Source organism: Vulpes lagopus, chromosome 15 (assembly GCF_018345385.1).
Source record: "Vulpes lagopus strain Blue_001 chromosome 15, ASM1834538v1, whole genome shotgun sequence".
In the NCBI taxonomy this organism is placed as follows: Eukaryota; Metazoa; Chordata; class Mammalia; order Carnivora; family Canidae; genus Vulpes; species Vulpes lagopus.
This window is the reverse complement of record NC_054838.1, coordinates 6,442,308-6,465,656: the sequence shown is the minus strand read 5'-3', so window position 1 is coordinate 6,465,656 and position 23,349 is coordinate 6,442,308. Positions and strand designations below refer to the sequence as shown.

Genomic DNA, 23,349 nt, shown 5'->3' with positions numbered 1-23,349 from the left:
CTGATTGCACTTAAATTCATGTGACTTTTTAGAGAGAAAGAACCCATTTTTTTATGTGATGTATATTATAGACTCATAGATTCTATTCCTGAGTGTTTCACAATGTGACAATTATCTCAAAATCCACATGAATCATTTTAAAGATTCAAAGATCACCTCTGTGTCCTAACCAGTTTCTTGATTAATATTGTTTTCTGTTTTTTTTCCCCTATTTTTATTTAAATTCTAGTTACGTAATATATAGTATAATGTTGTTTTCAGGAATAGAATTTAGTGATTCATCACTTACACATAACACCCAGTGCTCTTCCTAACAAGTGCTCTCCTTAATATCCATTATCCATTTAGGCTGTCCCCCACCCAGCTCCCTCCATCAACCCTGTTTGTTCTCTATCATTAGGAGTCTCTTATGGTTTGCTTCCCTTTCTCTTGATTTTTTATCTTCTCATATGTTCATCTGTTTTATTTCTTAAATTCCACACATGAGTGAAGTCATTTGGTATTTGTCTTTCTCTGACTGACAGATTTTGCTTAGCAGAATACACTTTAATTCCATCCACTGTTTTCTGTTTTTTAGAAATATATAGAGTTAAAAGTTAGTATTCTGTACAACAGGAGAAATATAACAGATTTTACTCATGAGTCTTTTGTTCATTAATCCTATAATAAAGTATGATTTTTATTTTCCCAACATCTACAGATCAGAAAACAAAGATTTGGAAAAAATCTCTACAATGTGTGTTAGTAAACAGGCATTTGAAGTTATGTTTGTCTCCAAAGTCCATATTCTGTTAATCATGGTTACGTTTTTATATTCCAGTTTGCCCTGATAGACTGCAAGTACCTGGAGCACAGGCACTTTCTTTTCTTTTTCTTTCTTTTTTTTTTCACACTTTCTTTTCATCTCTGTATCACAGAGTATGATACAGCATTTGATATATGTATGCTCAAGAAGCTTTTGTCCAGTGAAAAAGTATCAAAGTTTTTCTCAAGACTCAAATTCCTCACTCTACAAATCCTTAGAAAAGATAAAACCTAGGGCACCTGAGTGGCTCAGTTAGTTAAGCATCTGACCCTTGATTGTAGGTTAGGTCATGATCTCTGGGTCCTGAGTTCAAAACCCATGCCAGGCTCTGCACTAGGTGTGGAGCCTACTTAAGATTCTCTCTCTCACTCCTGGCCCTTCCCACTCATGTATTCTGTCTGTCTTCTGTCTCTCTAAACAAAACTAAACAAAAACATAAAATCCAACTGCATCTGGAGTCTCTACTTCACCGTGAACTATAACTCATTAATATGATATACAATAGTATCACCTTGAAAATGAGCCTTGAGATAAACTTTGTTGATTTTATAAATTTTCAAATACCGTATCTGAGACAGAAGAGATCAGATGAAGGGAGAGATTCATCTAACTCAAGAGACAAGCATTTTGCAAGAATCCAAGGATTTGTTGCAAATGCCTTTTGATAGTAAATTCATTGCACTTTCAAAATAGGTCTAATGTGTTCCATAGGACATACCTGAGAAAAACCCTTTGGTTTTCATTGTGATAAAAAATATCGTAAGGTACAGTTAAGATTGTCCATTGAAGGTAGGTGGAGAGCTATGTGTCTTTTTTGTTGCCTGTTCTTCCTTTAAAATCTCTGAAGATTAGACATGGAAACAAAATATTAAATAGAAGCTACATGTTGTCTTTTCAAGGTAAATAGCATATAAAGATTAAACTAATCCCGTTCTATTTAGTTTTGTGAAGCGATATTGTATCTTTGTGATTTGCAAACAGCAGGATATCTCGTATTTTGAATCTCTATTACAGCACTTTTTCGTTGTTCCTTTCATTCAGTCCATTGTCATTTATTTTTGTGTTCTTTCATTTTCACAGACTTGTACTGGATACCTTCATATTGCTTCATATTCACTTACTATCACTAGAAATATAAATCTAAGAATAGATGTCTCTGTTCTTGGGGAAATTTGCATTTGAGCGAACGACATAAAAGGGGAATTACTGTGATAGAGCAAGACATGTGCTGAAATAGATGTGTACATATATGTTGAGCCACTAGGAGAGGGGAAGGACCTGTGCATCTAGGGGAGTTGCAGAAGGTGGTACTGGCTGGGATTTAAAGGATGCTTCTGTACACATCCTCCTCTTGATCATGAGTACTTGGGTTTCAGAAATTATATCTTTACTTCTGCATCTGCCAGAACACAAATAGTCTTTATAGCACATCATATTTTCAGCTCAGCAAATATTAGACAATTGAATAAATGCTATATATTTGTGTGAATCTTCCTTTCTTCATTTGCCGACAAGATGATATGATAGAGTACTGAAAGATACAGGTTTTAGCTTGTTCTGAACCTGCTTTTGCCACTTGTTACCTGTGTGACCCAGGCTATAATGTGAGCTATTAGTAGTAGACACTTGACACTGATACAGGAAAAAAAAATGCTGTAGGTTGCCCTCTCCTTAATCCCCCATCATCTGTTGTTTCTCTGACACATTTTCAGATCTGTGCTGGGTTAAACTGAGATTTAAAGAAATTCTAGGACTTGTTATAGGAAGTAAAAATGATATATGTTTTTTGTTTGTTTCCTTTGGAATGGGTAACACATTGTGTGATGCAGTCGGGCTTTTGGTTTACAAAGTGGCCCCTGTACATGCAGGGCAGGGAGAGGCAGAAGAAGAAGGCAAACCAGTGCAGATTAATAGGTGGCAAGTTTAATACACAAAGGAATTTAACAAACAAGCCTTTTCTTGAGCAGCTGCAAGATGAGTAGGTCTCCACACCCATCTGCCAGAATCCTAAAAGTTTACGTAGAGACCTTCACTGGGTTCAATCATATACACTATCCAGATGGTCTCAACAGCACATTGCTTTCTCAAGGCTGCGTCCTTGAAAACAGCTCTCCCTGTGGGAACAGTGGGAAGAATGATATTCCAAGGACAGGGAAGAGACTGAGGAGCCTCTGATTGCCTGGATCCAGCTCTCTGGTCAACCAGCAGTTATGTCCTCTCAATGACCTTCCCCGACACAGGCTTACTGTAATTCATCAGAATTCATTGAGGGAGCATTGGATTCCATAGTGAACTCACAGAGACCCTGTTCCCAAGGCATCTGTCATGTTTGTTTGCCTGTGGCAAGTGCTGTCTGGGAGAGACAAATCTCTGAGGACAAAGGCAGCTATGACCCATTTATAATTTTTAATGTTCCCCCAAAGTGCCACTGAAAAGCCTAAGTGTTTTCTGTATTTGGGTTTGTGGCAGTTGCTTTTAATACTACTGTGACTATATAGAAGAAATGGCTGGTTTTATGAACAAAATGAAAATATGAGCACCTCTCAAGTGTAGTCTGGTTGCATATAAAATGAAAATTTTGGCTTCAGTTGTAGACCTTACAGAACCAAAATGTGCAGCCTTGTTACCAAGTGCTGGTATGTGAGGAGTCATGGTTATTACCAGTGAATTGCCCGAATCTGCTATGGGCAGTGCATCTCCCAGGCAAGGGACATCTCCACGACTTTTCTCATTTTTGTTGCAAGCCAGGGATTCCCTGGTGTCTCTGAGAGCAGTTGTAGACCAGTAACTCTCTGGTTGTCTTTGCTCTCACGGTTTCCCATGCTACAAAGATAACTTCTGTCCTGCTGAATCATAGAAGCCTTTAATGGTCTCTCTTACTATCATTTCAGGAATAAAAATATATGTGAGGGCAGCCTCGGTGGCTCAGCATTTTAGCACCACCTTTGGCCCAGGGCGTGATCCTGGGGACCCAGGACCATTGCACGTTGGGCTCCCTGCATGGAGCCTGCTTCTCCCTCTGCCTGTGTCTTTGCCTCTCTCTCTCTCTCTCTCTGCATCTCTTGTGAATAAATAAATAAAATCTTAAGAAATATATATGTGAGTTTTAAAAACATTTGCACATGATTCACCACTCCTACTCCTCTTAGAAAGTAAGCACTGAATTGAGGGCTGGAGGAATTATTTGAAAGATATTCAGATAATTTATCCTCCAAACTCGTATGGTTTTGAGAAGGAAATGGGCAGCAGGTGTAAACACAGGACATGTGATTATTTTGGTTTATCTGAGAAGATTTTTCTTGTCTAGTTCTGATTTCTCAAAATACTGACTGCAGTTGGATGCTTGTTACCTGAATACTGTTGGTAGTCCAGATGTGGCAAGATGTGTGGGGGTCATGGCCACTTTCCAAGACCTTTGGAAATCAATGTCTTAGGTAGAATTTGTTGCTGCTCCATTGCAGAGAGTTGTCTTTCAGCCTCATATGGAGAAACTATTTTGAAAACCAGTCTTCTCATTATACTTGTTTCTCCTATTGACCTGTATTTTAAAAAATCCAAAAAAAAAAAAAAAAAAATCCTAAACTGACTCCATAAGCTAGGGCTAGCTCCTTCTGTCTGTGAGACATAGCCTCAAGTCACCTATTTCAATTTTTGAAATTTTAAGTGATCTAAGGTCTGTCTCACAAAATCACACATCTGTAAAATTTCAGAAATTATAATACAGCTGTTTAAAATTCATTTTCTGGGGATTTATAATACATGCACAGACAATCTGACTGCAATTGCTAAAGGTGCCACTGGGTCCTGTGGGCTTACTGTATTTAGAAACCTAAGGAATGGGACTGGAGTCTGGGAAGATAGCTGAGTAAGAGGACTCTAAGCTCACCTTGTTCTGTGAATACAATGAAATAACACCCACATCAGCAAAAATAAAAAAAAAAAATGACCTGAAGACTGGCAGACCAAACATAACAACCAAAGGTAGAGAATAGGCCACATGGAAAAAGGTAGAAGGCATGGAGATACTGTTTGAGAGCAAAATGGACCTTAGCTGTCTGTGATCCAGAGAAAGCCTGGGTCTTTGAGAAGGATAAGAAACAGACCACCCACACCAGGGAACCCATATGGGGAAGACATTGGGCTTTGGCAGGGAGGGGGGCTGAATTTTCTGAGTTCTTATAACAAGTGGGACTTAAAGCCTGGAATTGTAAAAATCAGCAGGCTCCACTCTGGGATAGCCCAGAGGGCTTTAGGAAACTGAGTCTGCACACTTAAAGAGACAGGACAACAAACAGGCAGCAGAGCTATAGCATAGAAGTAGCAAGAGGAGCAAACTGGAGGAAGAGTGATTTACTCATCTCAGAGCCTGTTCCAAGGAGGCAGGGATCACAGGGAGACCCCTCCAGGAACCAAGGAGGGTACATACTCTTTCCCTCTCTTGGGGGGGGGGCGTATGCTAAAAGCATAAAATGCTAAACCATGATGGCACCAACATTGACTACCCTACATGCTTACACCAAGACCTGCCCCCACACTTAGGTGGATCCACCCTTTCCACTAAAGCTTTTTTTAAGTCCCAGCACTGAAGCACCCAGAAGACCACAGCAGTCCTCACCAGTATCCCACCTCCTGACCAGCATCTTCTGCAGGGCTTCAGTTCTGGAGGCAGTGATGTGAGGTTGCATTTCACAAGCCAACCAATGCACACTTTGTTAAAACGTGCCCCACCCAGCAGGGACAAAACACTGCCCACAACAGCAAAAGAGAGCCTCTGCAGATGACTGAAGGAAAAAGAGACCAGTTCTACAGCAAGGCATACACAATACACATAGGAGACACCCATGAAACACCCGGTCCTGAGGAACAAGGTACACTGCACTGCAGGGCACTATAGGACCTCTTCTTCATAAGTCTATTACTTTCAAGAAAAGAGATGTAGCTGACTTTCCTAACATAGAAACAGATACAGAGAATTAGACAAAATGAGAAGACAGAGGAATATATCCCAAATAAAATAATCAGTCCAAACCACAGCAAGAGACCTAAGTGAAACAGATAAGTAATATATCTAGTAATGAATTTAAAGTAATGAGCATAAGGATACTCACTGGACTTGAGAAAAGAGTGGAAGACATCATTGAGACATTTAACAGATAAAAAAAAGAACCAACCAGAGATGAAGAACACAATAAATTAAATTTAAAAGTACACTTGATGGAATAAATAGCAGGCTAGAGGAATCAAAAGAATGAATTAATGATCTGTAAGACAGTAATATATTCAAGCTGAGCAAATGAGAGGGGAAAAAATATGCAAACTGAGAACAACCTTAAGGAAACTCAGTGACTCCATCAAGTGAAATGGCATTTGCATGTTAGGGATCCTAGAGGAAGAAGAGAGAGAAAGAGGGCAGAAAATTTACTTGAAGAAATAATAGCTGAAAACTTCCCAAATCTGGGGAAGGAAACAGATATCCAGGATGCACAGGGATACCCGCCCAAACAAATCAGCCTGAAGGAGGGCCCCAGCAAGACACATGGTAATTAAAATGGCAAAGAGTGATGATGAAGAACAAAATTTAAAAGCAGTAAGAGAAAACAGTTACATATCAGGGAAATCCCATAAGGCTTTCAGCTGATTTTTCGGCAGAAACTTTGTAGGCCAGAAGAGAGATATTCAAAGTGCTGAGAGGGAAAAATCTGCAGCCAAAAATACTCTGTCCAGGAAGGCGATCTATTGGATCAGAAAGAACGATAAAGAGTTTCTCAGACAAACAAACTAAAGAAAGACACCTGCAGATTGAAAGTGAGGGGATGGAGATACATTTATTATACAAATGGATGGCAAAAGAAAACAGGGGTAGCAATACTTTGACAAAAGAGACTCTAAAACAAAGACTGTAACAAGTGACAAAGAATATTATATAATAATAAAAGGGACAGTCCAAAAAGAAGATAATTAATTGTAAATATTTAAACATCCAACATGGAGGCACCCAAATACATAAAGCAGCTAATAACAAACATAAAGGAAGTAATCAGCGGGAACACAATAATAGTAATGGACTTTAACACCCCACTACACTCATGGACAGATCATCCAAACAGAAAACCAACAAGGAAGCAGTAGCTTTGAATGGCACGCTGGGTCAGAGCAGCTTAACAGATATATTCAGAACATTCCATCCTGAAACAAGAGAATGCACATTCTTTTAAAGTACACATGGAATATTCTCCAGAATAGATCACATATAAGACCACTCTACAGGATATTTACCCCCAAAACACAAAAGTACAAATTTGGTGGAATACATACACCCCTATGTTTATTGCAGCATTATTTACCGTAGTCAAATGTTGGAAATAGCCCAAGCATACATTGATGGACGAGTGGACAAAGAAGATGTGATGTGGATAGATAGATGATAGATAGATAGATAGATAGATAGATAGATAGATAGATCACATACACAATGGAATATTACTCAGCCATAAAATAATGAAATCTTGCCATTTGCAGTGATGTGGATTGTCTTAGAGAATATAATGCTAAGCAAAATAAGTCAAAGACAAATACCATATGATTTCACTCATATGTGGAATTTAAGAAACATAACAAATGAGCAAGCAAAAAAATAAGACACACCAAGAAAAAGATTCTTAACTATAGAGAATAAACTGATGGTTTTTAGAGAGGATGGGGCGGGGGGTGATACGTTAAATAGGTGATAGGGATTAAATAGTAATTTTATCCTGCTGAGCACTGAGTCACGTATAGAGTTGTTGAATCAGTTGTGCATCTGAAACTAATATAATGTTGTATATTAAGTATACTGGAATTAAAATTTAAAAATTAAAAAAACCCTAAGAGACTGTATATGTCAAAGAATTATATGGACTGAATGATAATAATTCATAAAGGAAGAAGGTGACAGTTGCCCCCTCCCTCCTCCAAAAAAAAAAATAACTGAATTTGCCCAGTATACAGAACTATACCTTTTCTCTCTTTACTTAGCTCGAATGCCATGAGATGAGACTGACAGGTTGCAAACTACATTCACAGCCCTGTGCACACCTTAGGACATGTCAAGGTAATAGAACAACTGGTAGCTGATTGCCCCTGAGCCAGTGCCTACAGCAGGGCACTGCTGAAAAAGACTCCAAAATGTGTTTTATTCATTATGTTTTATATCCCAATTTTAATTAGATTTCTATCTATAGAAGACTGCCATAGTTCAGATATTTCCCAGCAAACTAGTAAAAGATTGCTAGCAAACAATGGCTGTATTCCAAGAAATAATTACATGGAGAGATCCTGTAAGAATGAGTTGACTCTGGCATCACAGTTGACAGCCTGTCTTTCTGCAGTGGTGTCAACTCCCTCAGTTCAGGGCCAAGCCTTTGGGCTAGAGAATCTGTGCATGATCTAGGCATTTGCTTATGTTAAAAAGTCAGATGCTAGAGCAAACCAAGCCCAGAATATGTCCTTTCATCAGGAATGACTGAAGAATGAGGATCTCTGATTGACTATCATAAATCAAGTCCTCAAGCTTTAAAAGAATTAGAACAGTGGTTCCCCAACTATGCTCCCCAAAACAATCTCACAAGACTCATCTAGTTCTCAACCAAATAAATTTGGGAAATGGTGCATATTATTCTCCTCTCTAAGCTTTGCAGGGTATATGGATATGATTGATGAGTCTCTTTAATAATCTAGTGTAAAAAAACTCAGTTCAACGCTATTTAACCCATAATTTCCTGAGCCTGTTCATTCATAGATATTTTCAGAGAACAGCAAATATTATCTGGAATGACTATTTTGGAAACAGTGAATCTGAGAAAAGCTATATATGCTCAATACCAAAAGGGTGCCAAACATCCTCAATTTGCTTCTTGGTTATGAAAAGCCAACACAACGTTTGTAGTTAGGATGCCTTCATCTTTTATTTTTTATTCAGTAGATGAGAACACATCTATAGCTTTCAATATGTATGGATTCTGGAAAAAAAAATGGGAATTGGTTCTTCCTGTAACTTTCATTTCAGGTGACTAACCACTTTTGACCGATATGTTGACACGAGCATGTTTTAGGTGTTTACTGAAAGGTTAGTGTCAAAAGAAATTAATGTCCTGGTGGGCTTGTGTTTTTCTCTGAGGCAGATATTGATGAATGCACAGAGGGAATCATTGAGTGCCACAACCATTCCCGCTGCGTTAACCTGCCAGGGTGGTACCACTGTGAGTGCAGAAGCGGTTTCCATGACGATGGGACCTATTCACTGTCCGGGGAGTCCTGTATTGGTAAGCAGCTTTTAGCCATGCCCTCCATCCCTCTGGACCTTTGCAGGAGGGACACCCTGCTTTGGCACTCTGTTCAGCTCCCAATGTTAAAATATGACCCCTCACTCTTCAAACTCATCAGTTTTCAAATTTCCTCCCTCAACAATTCGAGGATTAGGCCAGGGATTATGCAGCATGGGGTTTTATGATTTTTAGACAGAAACTGGAGCAGTCAGAGTATCAAAGCCTGGGTCTGTGTGCTATGGCTTTTAGTTTTTTTTGTTTTTGTTTTTTGTTTTTTTTTTGTTTGTTTTTTGTTTTTTTTTAAAAAGTAAAACCATGGTGGCTTGTTGAAATGTTTAAGAAACAGAAGTGGGGGAAATGGGGGAAGAAGAAATACTGATGGACTGAGAATGTTTAGTCTACATCCCAGCTCCAGCTCCTGGACCCAAAAAGGCACTGCACCTTTCTGGGGTCTTTGTCTGTAAAAGAGTGAAAATGGAATAATAATATATAGGTGTTGCTAGGATTAAAAGGGATGCCCACATTTAAAGACCACAAGCCTTACATTGTTGCACAAACATAATACAACTGCATTAACCTTATTGTTATTACGACCATCATCCTTCCAAGGTCTCCTTTAATCACTGTTCTACTTGAGCTTCTGTTCATGCCAAACAGAGGAAGTTAGCAGATGGAGTTATTTTTTATTGTCAAGACCCTACAACTTTCATAAAATCCAAAGAACTGATCAAACCCGTAACTGTTTCCATGAGAACCTTGGCCAGTTCATCCACATCATGTCCTGTGAACTCAACTAAATTCTTCATGAGGATTCAGACAGACTTAGAGGGCAAGCCTTCTGACCTCGCATTCACACTGCTGAATTAGAAAATGAGAATGTGATTTTGAAAATTCATTGTCTCTGCTCATTGCACATCTTTTTTTTTTTTTTTTTTTTTTTTTTTGAAGGTCGCTACTGAGATCCACCTAGTGTTTTTCCAACTGCTCCTCTGAGGTTGTTTTAGAATAAAGATGAATTAGGGAACAACGGGCACACAGCATGAATCGCCCACCACAGTCTGACACTGCTGTTGAGAGGCGTGCAGTATAGTTGTTAAAAACATGGATCCTGGAGCCAAACTCCCTGCAGGCAAAGTCCAGCCCTGTCATTTCTAAGTAGGTTCCCTGTGGCGAGATCTTATCCAGTCCATAGCTCAGTTATCTCATCTGTAAAATGGAAATGTTACTATTTAGGTCATCTGAGCCTCGTGAGAATCAATTGAATTGACACTTGTTAAATGTTCAGTAAATGTTAGTTATCATTATCTTCAGTGTTCCTGCATATTTCACCACTCTGCCCCAGGCTCTACCTATGTTTCTTTTATTCTTTTTGTTTTGTTGTTTATTTATTTGAGAGAGAGAGAGAGAGAGAGAGAAATTGAGAGACAGGCAGAGACACAGGCAGAGGGAGAAGCAGGCTCCATGCAAGGAGGGACTCGATCCTGGGACTCCAGGATCAGGCCCTAGGTCAAAGGCAGAGGCTCAACCACTGAGCCACCCAGGTGTCCCAAAATCTCACTTTTTTTTTTAAAATTTTTTTTCACTTTTAAACACTGTATTTGACCTCACTAAATGGGGGACTCCCTATCGATTGCATAAAGGACCTTAGAGATCACCTGGTTAAACCAATTTGATAACTGCCTGGACCTACCATGGTCTTGCACACTTAGATGCCCTTGCCCGTGCTGTCCCCTCTGGCTGCAGTGGCACAGAACTCTGAATCGAAGATGACCCTTTCTTGTCCTTGATCATGTTGACTCACATGGGAGTTTCTGTTCTTTTTCCTAATTTCAGCTCCTATGCCACCAGGCCCCCATGAGGCGCTTTTTTTTTTTTTTTTTTTTTATGTTTTCATAGGAGCTATCACCCCTGTCCTCTGCTAATTCTAGTTTTATCCTGATGTGTGTCTCTCTGGTTTATACCATAGAAGCTTGTACCACTGTACAGTACTTGCTCTCCAACTAGACTGTGAGTGTGCAGTGGACTCTATTCTTCTGTCTCTCCAGGAAGACCCTTTGGTAGTTCGTGTTCAGTCATTGAGAAAAATGCAACCACTTCATATGCTTGATAAGGAAATTTAGTGTCAGAAAGGGCGACACCTTGTTCCCAGACACATAATTGGGTTGATACAAGTGGTGACTAAAGCCTAAATCAAGGGTGACTCTAAATCTTAGGTACCAGGTGCAGTTCCAGTTTACGCTGTTGTTCTGATGTAATGATCCATAGCACCCTGTCATTCCCATAAATGTCCCTATTCAGATGACAGACGTCATGGTCATTTCACCTGCCGATTTTTCTCTGCCATGCTGAGTGGTGTGCCTGGGGAGATCAAATCTCCTGCCCTTCCTGAGGAAGTACTTTCTTCATGAACTGATCCCTGGTCTGCACAGGGAAACTATAAGCAAATTGGACACTTTGGCAGGACAATACAGTGTTTTTTTTTTTTAGTGGCATTTTAATAGGGTAATTATGAATCTGAATACCCTTCCATTTCCACTTTTGGTAATATATTTGTGAGTGGGTCTTAATAAGGATAGAAATCTGGCCATTATTCAGTTTTTCTTTGGTAGTTGAGAACACTCTCAGTTCAGAATATTTCATGGTGTAACAGATACATACGTCAAGTTGTGTCACTTTCTTATTACAACCTTCTAATACCTTCTCACTGAATGTAAATTAAAATTCTAACTTATTCATGTGGCCTTCAAGGCTTTAAGTAATATTGCCTCTACCTACCTCTGGGACTTCATGCCTATAAATGTTAGCCTTTTTAATCTTTTCATGCCTTGAACATGATAATGAACACACCCCATTTCAGAGCTTTTGCCTTTGCTATTCCATCCGGAACACCCAATGCCTGTCTTGTTACGTGACTATCTTCTTTCTTTATAATTCTCAGCTCAAATTGTCACTCTCTGACCGTTTTATCTGAAGTAGTCCTTGTCTGGTGACCTCATTATACCACCATCTTTTATGACTTTTGTAGCATTTTTAAATTCTCATTTCACTAAATGTATCTGCGTGTGTAATTGTCTCCACCTACAAGGATACAAATTGAGGACAGAGACTTGTTTATGTTTTGCCACTGTACCTCGAGCCCCTAGAGCAACATGGGCACAAGTGGGGCATTTAGTGCATATATGTCAAATGTTTGAAGGACTAGATAATCAAAACCATATCAGCTCCGGTTTATTTTCTGTTTGGTTTGACATAACTACTTGTGTGGATGATCATTATAAGATGTTAAATATCACAAAATCATGTGCATCTTTATTTCAGAAAAAAATTATTGAGAACAGCTATCACACCAGCACTGTAAGTTTTCTGGGAATATGGTTATGAAACAGATGAGATTTCTGTTCTTGAAGGATTTGTGACCTGAAGTATTCTGAATCATAAAAATGCACCTTCAACGGTACTGAAAATTATCACATCAGAGTGATCCCTAAATAACATCATCTACTAACACTTACATATAAAGAAATAGCATCTAAAACAATCTTTAAAACCATTTAAAAGATGGTTTAGAAAAATGTACTCAGCTATGCTTTTCCCCAAAATAATAGTGGGAGTGGCATCCCCAAAATATGGTGGTTGAGGACCAACTCCGTCCACAATCCCAGTTGTCAACATCTTGATGAAGTTGCGTGTCACTCCATGCCAGTTTTTGTTAGATGAGGATAATAACACCCGCTCTATTGACTTCATCCATTGCCGTAAGCATCGAATGTTACTGATGTCCTAAAAAATGGCACGCGTGCAAGATTTACTAATTCATGAGAAAAATGTTTAAAATTTGCCTCTTTCTCCTAAAGAAGATCGTATTACTGAAGAAATGACTAGTATTAGGTACAGTAGAGGCAGACAGAAGCAGCATTACTGAGAAGTTTAACAGATTGTCTGTCTGCCTCTTTCTCATATGCTTGTGTATTTTTATAATTCCAGAAGAGCTGTGCACACAAAAATTTGCCAACTGGTATTTGCAGACAGGGATGACAGTGATTACCTAGAGCTGTTACCATAGGGTACAGGGCACTATGTGTTCAGATGCAGTAGTTTGAGTCGGTTATTCTCAATTATAACAAGAAGTTTTGAGCAATCACTTTTTTATCTAGACATAGGTATCTGGGTCACCTAGAAATGAGGATTAATGTATAATTAATAAACAATGGCATATGTTAAGAGCAGGAGTTTACATTTTTTGAAAAAGGAAATTCAAACTCCCTTGATCTCCATCTGTCTCCGAGAGAGAGGGAGACAAACCATGAGAGACTCCTAACTCTGAGAAACAAAGGGTTGCAGAAGGGGAGGAGGGGGATGGGGTAACTGGGTGATGGGAATGAGGAGGGCACTTGATGGGATGAGCACTGGGTATTATACTGTATGTTGGAAAATTGAATTTAAATTTTAAAAATGTAAAAAGAAAAAAAAGAAAATTTTATTTTACTCTGTTCCTTCTGCTACTGCACATGGATCGACAAGCCTGCTCAGATCCTTCCCCCATTCTTCGCAAACCCTGGACTCTCTGTAGTCCTTTACTTGTATGCTTTTTCCCTGACCATCCCCTGTCCACACTCCAGTTGTCAACATCTTGATGAAGTCCTGCTTCCTAAACCAGTGAATCTCAAATGGGTTTCACAGTAGATTTACCTGAGTAGCTTTTTCAAAATACTTATGATATATGATGGGCCAGCACCCCCTGGAGATTCTGACTCAGTTGACCTCTTATGGGACTTAACCAGAGGTCATTTGTTTTTTTTTTTGTTGTTGTTGTTTCTTAATGTCTCCAAATAATTAGAAAGAATACTGAATTAACATAGAAAGAAAACTGTCATAGATTTTTCTCTAACAATAATAATGTAATTAATAATAATAATAACAACAACCTCCTTTTTATGCACCCCATAGCCTTTTATTTGCCACTTTCCTGTGGAACTTGCCAAATCAGGCTTGTCTTCTTCATCAGTCCTTTAGAGCCTACAATACAGTTGAGGTATTTTGATATCCTTTATAGATTTGTGCTGAATTAAATCGTATCAAATGCTTGTCATTGTTGTTTATTGAACAGAATTTTCAGATCCCAGTAAAACTCATTTTGTTGACAAAGGTACACTGACGGATGACACACGGCTATTCTTCTGGAGCATGGCTCCTCGGCCTCTATTACTGCTGCCTCCACAGGACTTGGTTGTGGGAGGCAGGTCCCCAGGCCCTGGAGTCTGCTCTCTGATCCCTGGAAACAACCCAACAAGGATTTACTTGTCCAGACAGCTGCTGCAACTGTCATCAACTTGCAAAGCAACATGCAACAGCCAGGAAAGGTTCTATGGGAGTCTTTTAGGAAGATTTCACTTTTAATTGGTTGATAGGTCAAGACTGTTTGAAACGCTTTAAGAATGGTGCTGTCACTGCCCAGCGCCTGGTTCTCCTAGGAGTGGAGATAAAGAGAACTGGGACCTGGTGATGCTCCCAGAGGGGAAAAAGTTACAAAGGCTTGGTGGGTGACAGTGTGACACAGGGGGAGGCAGGTTTCAAGTGCATATGGGCCTGGAATTGGATCCCCACTCAGCCCCTTTCTGGATGGGTGGCATTTGGCCAGATATTTAATCTCTCTAGGCCTTAGTTCCCTAAGCATACAATGATTCAAGGAATACCTGCTGGTGGGATTTTTTGTAATATGAGTGTTCTAATATGCAAATATCCTGGCAAATAGTAGATAATAATAGTCAACGTTTAACCTCATTTCACCTCAAATCCCTTACCTGTCAAATGAAGACAGCAACAGTAATACTAATAAGAGCTAACATTTATTGAGAGCTTACTTGGTGCCAGACACTGCTCTAAGCAATGTACCGAAGTGCCATCCTCATAAATTGCTGTGGAATAATTGCAAAGATTAAATAAGCTAACATGGGGAGAAAAGCTTTCAGCACTTGCGTATCAAGTGCTCGGTGGCTGTTGGCCATTATCATGAACTGAACGGCCGCACTGTGGGCCAGACTCTGTGCCGGCGAGTTTCAGGCTTCCCCTAATTCATTTCTCACAACCGCCGTGGGAGGGAAGAAGGCCTCTTATTATCCCCATGTTAAGGACGAGGAAAATAAGGTCCCAGGATGAAGATAACGTGTTCCAAATTCCACAGCTGAGAAATGACACACAGAGACCACGATGCAGGTCTGTTTGATCCCAAAGCTCCTGCTTTTAGTATGTGAACACTGCAGTGTTTCTGGAAAGGAAGAAGCCAGCTATGAGCCTGTGTTTGAAGGAGGTGTTCTAAGCAGGAGTCAAGGAGACAGGACAAAAAGAGAGTGAGAATGAGTGAGATCCAGATGGACAGTTGTTATGTTCTGTCTGCATCGAGAGCCCTGGGGAATTATTCTATCCAGTGGACTCATGGGCTGTGTCTTGGTGTGTAAGGCAGAGGCACACACCAATCTTGGGACGCTCGGCGGATTTTCTCTTTGCAAACAAAAAAGAGCCTGCTCCCCACCCCCATACAGAAAGTATTTTCAGCTAAACAGCTCTCACCCTTTCTTGATAATATTTAGTGAGATCTCACTGACTTCAAAACTGGTATTTATTGCCGGAGAACTTCAGAAACTTCAGTTTTGGTTTGCAGCCAAGAAATAGATTCTCCATTATTGAAGAGGCTTCCCAAAGGCAGATGCCACCTGGCCATAGAGCTCTTTAAATTGCTTTATGCTTCTAACTAGAAACGGTATGAAGTATATTGGAGTGTGGTTTGGGGACTCAGAGGACCTCAGTTGCATGGCATGCAACTGACACATGTCACTAAGATGTCTCAGATGGGCAGACCAGTCTTAGCACCTGGGTAGGAGTGTGCACGAAAAAGAACTGGCACAGTCAGGACCCAGAAGGGAGAGCTTACGAACATTTGCCAACGTCTAATAGATGTGATATTCCGGGGCTCTGAGAATGGCGTTACAGTGGACTTTAACACACAGTTGCAGATGTTAAATAAGGTGCAAAATGAGTCCCTTCAGACCCTCAGGAAACTTCCTGCTCACCTTTCAAGTCCAACCCACCGACCAACCATGCATGCATACGTACATACCTAGGACTGGAGCTGATCAGCACATAAGAAATTGACTATATTCTGGGGACTTCTCAGGGGAGGCAAAAGCACCTCCTCAGTTTTGGTGATAAATACTTTACCAAATGATGTCAGAATAGAGTTCATTGCCCAAACTCAGGTATAAACCCGAGGTTCACTGGTCACCTCAGCCTATCCAGGCTGACACAATAGGCCTAGGTACTGGCTCCACTTTAGTTTAAAACTAAAACGAGTCACTTCAGGGAATTTCTCTAAGAGGATCTCAAACTAACTATAGGGTCTATCTTGTAAGCCACCTTGGCCCTGTTTAGTATCTTTTCAGTGACAATGTTCAAATACCTTCCTAATGGCAGCTGCAATCAGCCATAGAGCAGATAGAACAACTATGGCCTTGTGCTTTAAAGCAGTGATTAGTGGATGAGGAATCCAGGGACCTCAATTCTAGTCCACGTGAAGATCATATAGGCAGAAGGGGAAAGAAGGAGGAAACTTAGCTGCTTAAACAAACAAAAACACCCTCTATAAGCATATAAGTTTTCTATCCATAAAAATTAGCCTGTGGTGGTCTTAGCACTAAAAGCGGTTGATGCAGAGGATCCATGTCTTAGGGACTATTTTCTTGCATCCAATAAGGACTTTAAAACACCAAGTTGGAGATAAAAATCAACATACAAGGGGCACCTGGGTGGCTCAGCAGTTGAGCATCTGCCTTTGGTTCAGGTCATGATGCCAGAGTCCCGAAATCGAGTCCCACATCGGGCTCCCTGCATGGATCCTGCTTCTCCCTCTGCCTGGGTTTCTGTCTCTGTGTTTCTCTCATGAATAAATAAATAAAATATTTTTAAAAAATCAACATACATAAAACAACCAATAGCATTCGGAAACAGGTTATAATTAACCACAAAATAATATGTTCAATGCTATAAAATAGGTAATTAGGGAAGAGAGTGATCAGAGGGAATCAGAGAACAGTCTTCTCAATCCCAACCACATGGGGATGATTATACTTGAAGGACGGGAAGAAGTTGATTATATTATTAGTAGCTAAGATTACTTGATTACTTCATGTTCTAGGCAATTTTCTAAGAGCTTTATGTTTACTAACTCATTTCATCCTCAAAACAACTCCAACAGGTAAATATGGTTATAATCTCTGCATAATAGACAAACTGAGGCACATAGAGGTGTTCAAGGTCACACAGCTATTTACTGGTAGATGTCCTTTTCCAGAAAGTGTTAACATCTTTTCTAAGAACTGTGTCCATGTATTAATATTTTTGAAATATCAAGCAACAAAATATTCCTTATGGCCTACTAAAAGCCTTGCTCCACAAATGGTAATGTAAAAGCCATTTTTTATTTATCAAATGCCAACTGTGTGCCATTTGACCCTTCAAAACCCTTGGTGACATGGGTAGCAGATGAGGGGAAATGCATCAAGTAGCACGGCCACACGTGAGAAATGGCCCATGTTCTTTCTACTCTCTCGATTGCCTCAGCCAATTGTGAATTGAAGATAACTTATGAAAGGCTTAGATTGAGTCATGATTATTCAGATAATCACACCATCTTCCACTTCATTGTATGCTCACAGATATGCCAAGTCCCTGATTTTTAAATTTAGTCTATTTTATATGTGTGTGCAGAAGGCACTGAGATTTTACTCCATGTTAGTGTATTCCAGGGATCACCATATATCTCAATAAAAGATAGGGAGTATGGTGGCCATCTGAGACCGTAACCTGATTGCATCAGCATGCTCCTTTGCTGAGAGCTGGCCCCAAGGCTATGGGCACTTATAATTTTGCTGTGTGATGTCCAGCTGTAGTCAGGGGGATCAAAGGCTTGTGAGTCAAAATGGCAGGTCTCCCCGAAGAACTGTAGTGGCACAGAGGAACAAGCTGGCTCACACTCTGTTCAGCAGCTGAGGCCTGAGTGCTGCATTGAACTAAGAACTATGAAAATATAGTAGGCCCTATATTTTTTATGGGGCTCTGGATTTTACCTGGCATAAGGAGACAAATAAAGGAATTTTTGACTAATTGAAGCATCCCCGCACCCCCAACAGTTGGCATCAGTGGTTAAAACCCAACTGGGGCAAGAGTTCAAGCAGAACATTTAGCAAAGTCTAGATCTAGACATTAATGATGGGATATTTTTCAAAGAAGTGTTTTATTAGCAAATATAATTGGGAAATTCTGAATTATGTATAATTAACCTGGTGTGTTAATTGCAGGACTTGTCAGAGCCTTTGTGTTACATTGTTAGTGTCCTGAATTTATTAGACTTTAAAACCTTTAAAAAAAATAAATAAATAAATAAACCCTTTTTTTTTTTCTCCCAGGCATCTTGTGGATTTGGCACTCTGTAGAATATACTAACTGAAAACTCAAGGATGAAAATAGCCTACTCTAGGAATTTCTAGAAAATGTCATTTATTCAGGATCAGTGAATAATGAACTGCTCAAAAGAGGGCTTTTTTTTTTTTCAAGTTCTACAACAAAAGGTTATTGACTACATTACTTGGCCTTGAAGTACCTGTAATTTTTATACTGATACTGAGTTTTGTAAAGAATGTGACTTTGTGTCTTTCTTTTTTTGCTGTGGTCATTAAACATGTAAATCATTCAACTCTACTGTCCTCTGAGTGATCTCCTACAGGCTTATTGGGGTATTGCTGGTTTGTCCTTAAGCTAAATGGTCCAGTCTTTATATTTTTTGATAAGTGTATTTCTCTTTGGAATGGATATTTTGTCTGCTTTTCATATTGCTTGCCTAACTTCTTGAGGTTTTTTTAAAATAACGTAGAAGATAAGATTGCTTTCTTTTATAGTGTGGTAAATGAAGACTTGGTAATGTGATGTCTGGGGCCGTAACAGCTCAAAAGCAGTAGGTAGACTGCTTACCGTGAGTAAGGTCTTCCTTAGACTGTGGGGATGTAAAGAGGACTTGGAGGACAATTCTGCAGTGCATGAGTAGGCCCCGTGGGAGTTCTGGGAAGAAGAAACAAGCAGGGATGGGAGCTGCGAGGACAGCCTGGGTGGGGGTAGAGCCTCACCTGGGCTGATAGAGGAGGAATCGCCGTTAGGAAGAAGGCTGCTGGGTCTCCCTAACTGTGCTTTGCAGTGCAGTTGTGGTTTCCTTTAAGTCCTCTCTGTCATTGCGAACTTGGCCTTTTTTTTTTTTTTTTTTTTTTGAAAGATCAAGTAACAATAGAGGCTCTTTGATTTCCTCCTGCATAGGATCTTGAAGCTTGCAACATGCAGAATCTTTTCTTAAGTTTGAAATGGCTTGGTTTGTTGTGTTGTCATTATTGTTGCTGTTTTACTTCCTGAACAGTTGACAGTACCAACTGGGTGACAACAAAATGAGCCTGGTATTCCTAAAACAGAGTTTCCTAACGTTACTGTCTGTGAACTCAATTCTGTGTAGCTTAGGGCAGTGGTTCTAGAAGCTTGATCAGCACCATCAGCATCACCTGGGAAGTCACTGGAAATGAAAACACTCTACCCTCCCCACCCCCCAGACCTACTGAGTCAGCAAATCTGGAGATTGGGCTGGTGATCTGTGTTTTAATGAGTCTCATTTAGGTGATTCTGATGCCCACTCATGTTTGAGAATTGCTGCCTTGGAGGTTTCACTGGAAGCCTTCAGAGGCTCTGGAATGCCGTTAAACTGAAAACAGCTTCATGTATATGTGGTTATATGCATCTTTTGGAGGAAGTGGACCCACAGATTTCACTGGGGTCTCAGATCTGACCCCAACAATGTAAAAACCACCATTGAAATACCAGGATCCAGCTTTGGTGTTTCCAATTACCAGCTTGATTTAGCTTTTTGATGCTTTTCACCTGAGGATCTGCAGTGTCATCTCTAGGAATGTTCACCTGCCTTTCTCGGTGTCTGAGCACTTTATGTTATTGAATTACTTACAGGTGTCAGCTTCCTGCCTCTTTTTTTAAAAAGATTTATTCATTCATTCATTCAGTCATTCATTCATGAGAGACACAGAGAGAAAGGCAGAGACACAGGCAGAGGGAGAAGCAGGCTCCATGCAGGGAGCCCGATGTGGGACTAGATCCCGGAACTGCAGAGTCAAAGGCAGATGCACAACCACTGAGCCACCCAGGTGCCCCAGCTTTCTGCCTCTTAAAACTCAGTGGAAACAAGTGTTTCATTATAGATATTTCTGTCTTGAAAGTCTTAGAGCCAAAGATCATGTCTATGAAGCAATTCTGAGATCAGCATCTACAACTTCTTTGAAATAAATCTTGAATTGTTTGTTTTAGTTTGAGGTTACTCATGCTGCTGTGAAATGTTTACCTCTGGGTTTATGAGCAGAGAATTTTAAATGATTGTACTCAAGCCAAACAAAGCACCGTCAACATAAAAATCATCACTCACTTGTTCGGTGAGCATTTGTTGAGAGGGTCTGATCTGTGCTGGTCCATGTACTAAGTCTTAGGCACACATTCCTGGTAGGAATATCCTTCCAGTCTGAAATGGAGAAAGAGGAGGGAGCTAGAATTGGGGGAGATTGAGTTGTGGTTAGATATACAGTAAATAAAAATAAGACTCTAAGGAAAAAATTTACTAACTTCTTCTTAGGGCATGTGGGGATGGCAATGTACATAGGAATCTTTCACAGAAATTATTTTTTTTTTTCATTGGGTCTACAGGATTCGGAGGGATTCTTTTCCAGGAAAAATAGATATTAAGGTAGGATTCCAAGCAGGAACAGCAGTTGGATTGGAGCAGTCTTGAAAGAGATCTAAATGTGTCCAAGGGTTGCTGAAATTTCCAGGGCAGATAAAGTACTTCATATCGTAGGAGTGTGTTATGGGTAGGGAGCAACAAGAAGGGAGCCCTGTAAATAGAAGTGCAAACCAGATTACAAAGGGTCTTATGTTCTAAGGTAAGGAGGTAAAAGTTGTGAATCTTATTTCATAATATTAGTGTCTCAATGTTGAATATTTATTTGTGGAAATTGCTATATAGGGTTAGCTACATATAGCCAACCCTATATATGTGGGCATTGGCTGAAACAGTAAGTTTTTTTTGGAAGCCTTGAGCCTTCCCATGCAGGAACTTCCCATGCAGGGCTTGAGCCATGATCTTAGGGATGTGGTCTTGCATGTAGAAGCTCTTCTAGTGTTTGTTCAAATGTTTTGACGTGGTGGGATAGGGTAGACAAAATCATTTGTGCTGAGACTCTGCAGTGTTTATGCCAAGGTTGAGGACTCATCAAGCGGAGGGCTCAGAGGAGCCTGACCAGTTTGCTCCAAGAAAGAATCTTTGTCAGTGGCCTCCTTTGCTTTTCCTTAGAAACCAACCTAGTTAAAGTCTTTATAGTTTTACCTCCCTTGGGGTAAAAAGACACAGAAAGAAAAAAAATTCAAAATAAACAGAACTTGTCTCCTAAAAGCCTAGAGCAGTGGACTGAAGTCTTCTATTCCTTGCTTCATTTTCCCTTGACTCCACAAATACCTTCTAGATCTTTCCAGAGCATATCCCCTCAAAATAGAAGACAACCCCAGATCTATTTTTACTAATTTAGTTGATTAGGAGAAGAAATATGAAGAGAGGAAGAAGATCCAAGAGAAGAGAACATCTAAGAAAAGACACCGTAAGATGACATTAAGATTTATTTATAGCTTGTTTAGTTCTCTCAATAGATAAGGCACAATTGTCCAAATTATTATCCTTCATCAATGCCCTAACTCTATTTTCCACTGGGAAAATGTTTGGGGAAGAACTTTGACAACTTTCTTGAAGTTAGGGACCCAAATACAGAGTGGTTGAAGGAGACAATAAATAATAGGCATGGAAGGTCTCTGAATTCTTAAGGGCTGTATATATAATCTGACCCTCTCATTTTTTAGATCGAGATCTGGTTTTAGATTTGTACACTGACATTTTTTTTTTTTACTTTTGGTTTCTATGTAAGTTGGAGGATATTTCTAGAAGTAAATGAAATTACTTTGTAACCTCTCTGTGCCTAAGACCATCTGTTGGCTTAGAAGAGAGAAGAAATTATTTCTCATCTGACAACTTGCTTAAAAGAATGATTTGCCAAGATAGTTAGTTTTGGTTTTCATCCCACCTGGATTCCCCAATGCATATTTGCCACCAGGGACTACATTTTCATTTTCCAAGGCTTCAATGCAGATAGAAAAACTATATCTCTCTCTTCATTATTTTCTCTCTGTGGTACCTGCTTGTAAACACTCATTGAGAGAGACAAGAGATGTTTCAATAAATATTGGCTGTCTGGAAAAAAAACTGTTTAATTCAAAAAAATATCTTTGTCATTCTGAAGCTGGGTTCTTCCACTCTCCTCTGTCCTGTTCTCCATCTAGTATCATTTATATTTTAACACTGGAATTACAAACTCATCCTACAAAGGTAAAAAGTATTCATACCAACTGGAAATGGACAAGACTTTAGAAAAAATCTTATACAATTCCTATACTTTACCAAAGAGAAAGCAGAAGTCCCTAAAGGACAAGGAGCCAACTCCACCAGATTCAAAATTAACACATGTGCATGCAACTCATAGCAGGAAAAAGACGCTATAAAGTTGCTGTGGGAGACACAAAGATAAATAAGACCAGAATATTCCTTCTGAGTGAATGAATAAGGAAGATAGAAATGTACGTTCGCAGCTCTGCCTGTGAGGTAACATAAGGAGATTAAAAAATTAAAGTGCAAGAGGGTAATTCTTTTCAGTTGAGGGTGAAGCTTTATTATACAATAAAATGAATATAACAACAGCAGGTATGTGGCCCAGTGTTAAACATTTAGCAACTTGTAAAAACATAACAGTTCTACTCAGGGATGCAGATGCAGCTCTAACATAACCCACCATCTCACCTATAAGCAGATATATAAAAACATAAATCTAGGGTTGTTGGCATCAATACTGTAGCTTCTCTGTGCAGTAAAATTCCCTTTGGATAGTAAGTTTTTCAATATAGATTTTTTATTTTCTCCACTGGTCAGAATTATATTGATTTTTACTTATTTATTTTTTTTTTTAATTTTTTTTTTTTTATTATTTATTTATTTGAAAGAGAGCACCACGCGCATCCACAATCAGGGAGAGGCAGAGGCCAAAGGAGAACCAG

The 23,349-nt window shown here is 39.6% G+C and overlaps 1 protein-coding gene across 2 annotated transcripts in view; it reads left to right on the top strand.

Annotated features, from left to right (window-relative positions):
- NELL1 (neural EGFL like 1) overlaps positions 1 to 23,349 on the top strand; it is an 812,163-nt gene that overhangs the window by 761,575 nt on the left and 27,239 nt on the right. Inside the window, exon 16 of one of the 2 annotated variants that reach the window (XM_041729680.1) lies at positions 8,965 to 9,105. The exons of the other annotated variant lie outside the window; for it this stretch is intronic. Coding sequence (XP_041585614.1) covers positions 8,965 to 9,105 — 141 coding nt within the window. The remainder of the gene's footprint in view (positions 1 to 8,964; positions 9,106 to 23,349) is intronic. 2 annotated transcript variants of the gene reach the window in all.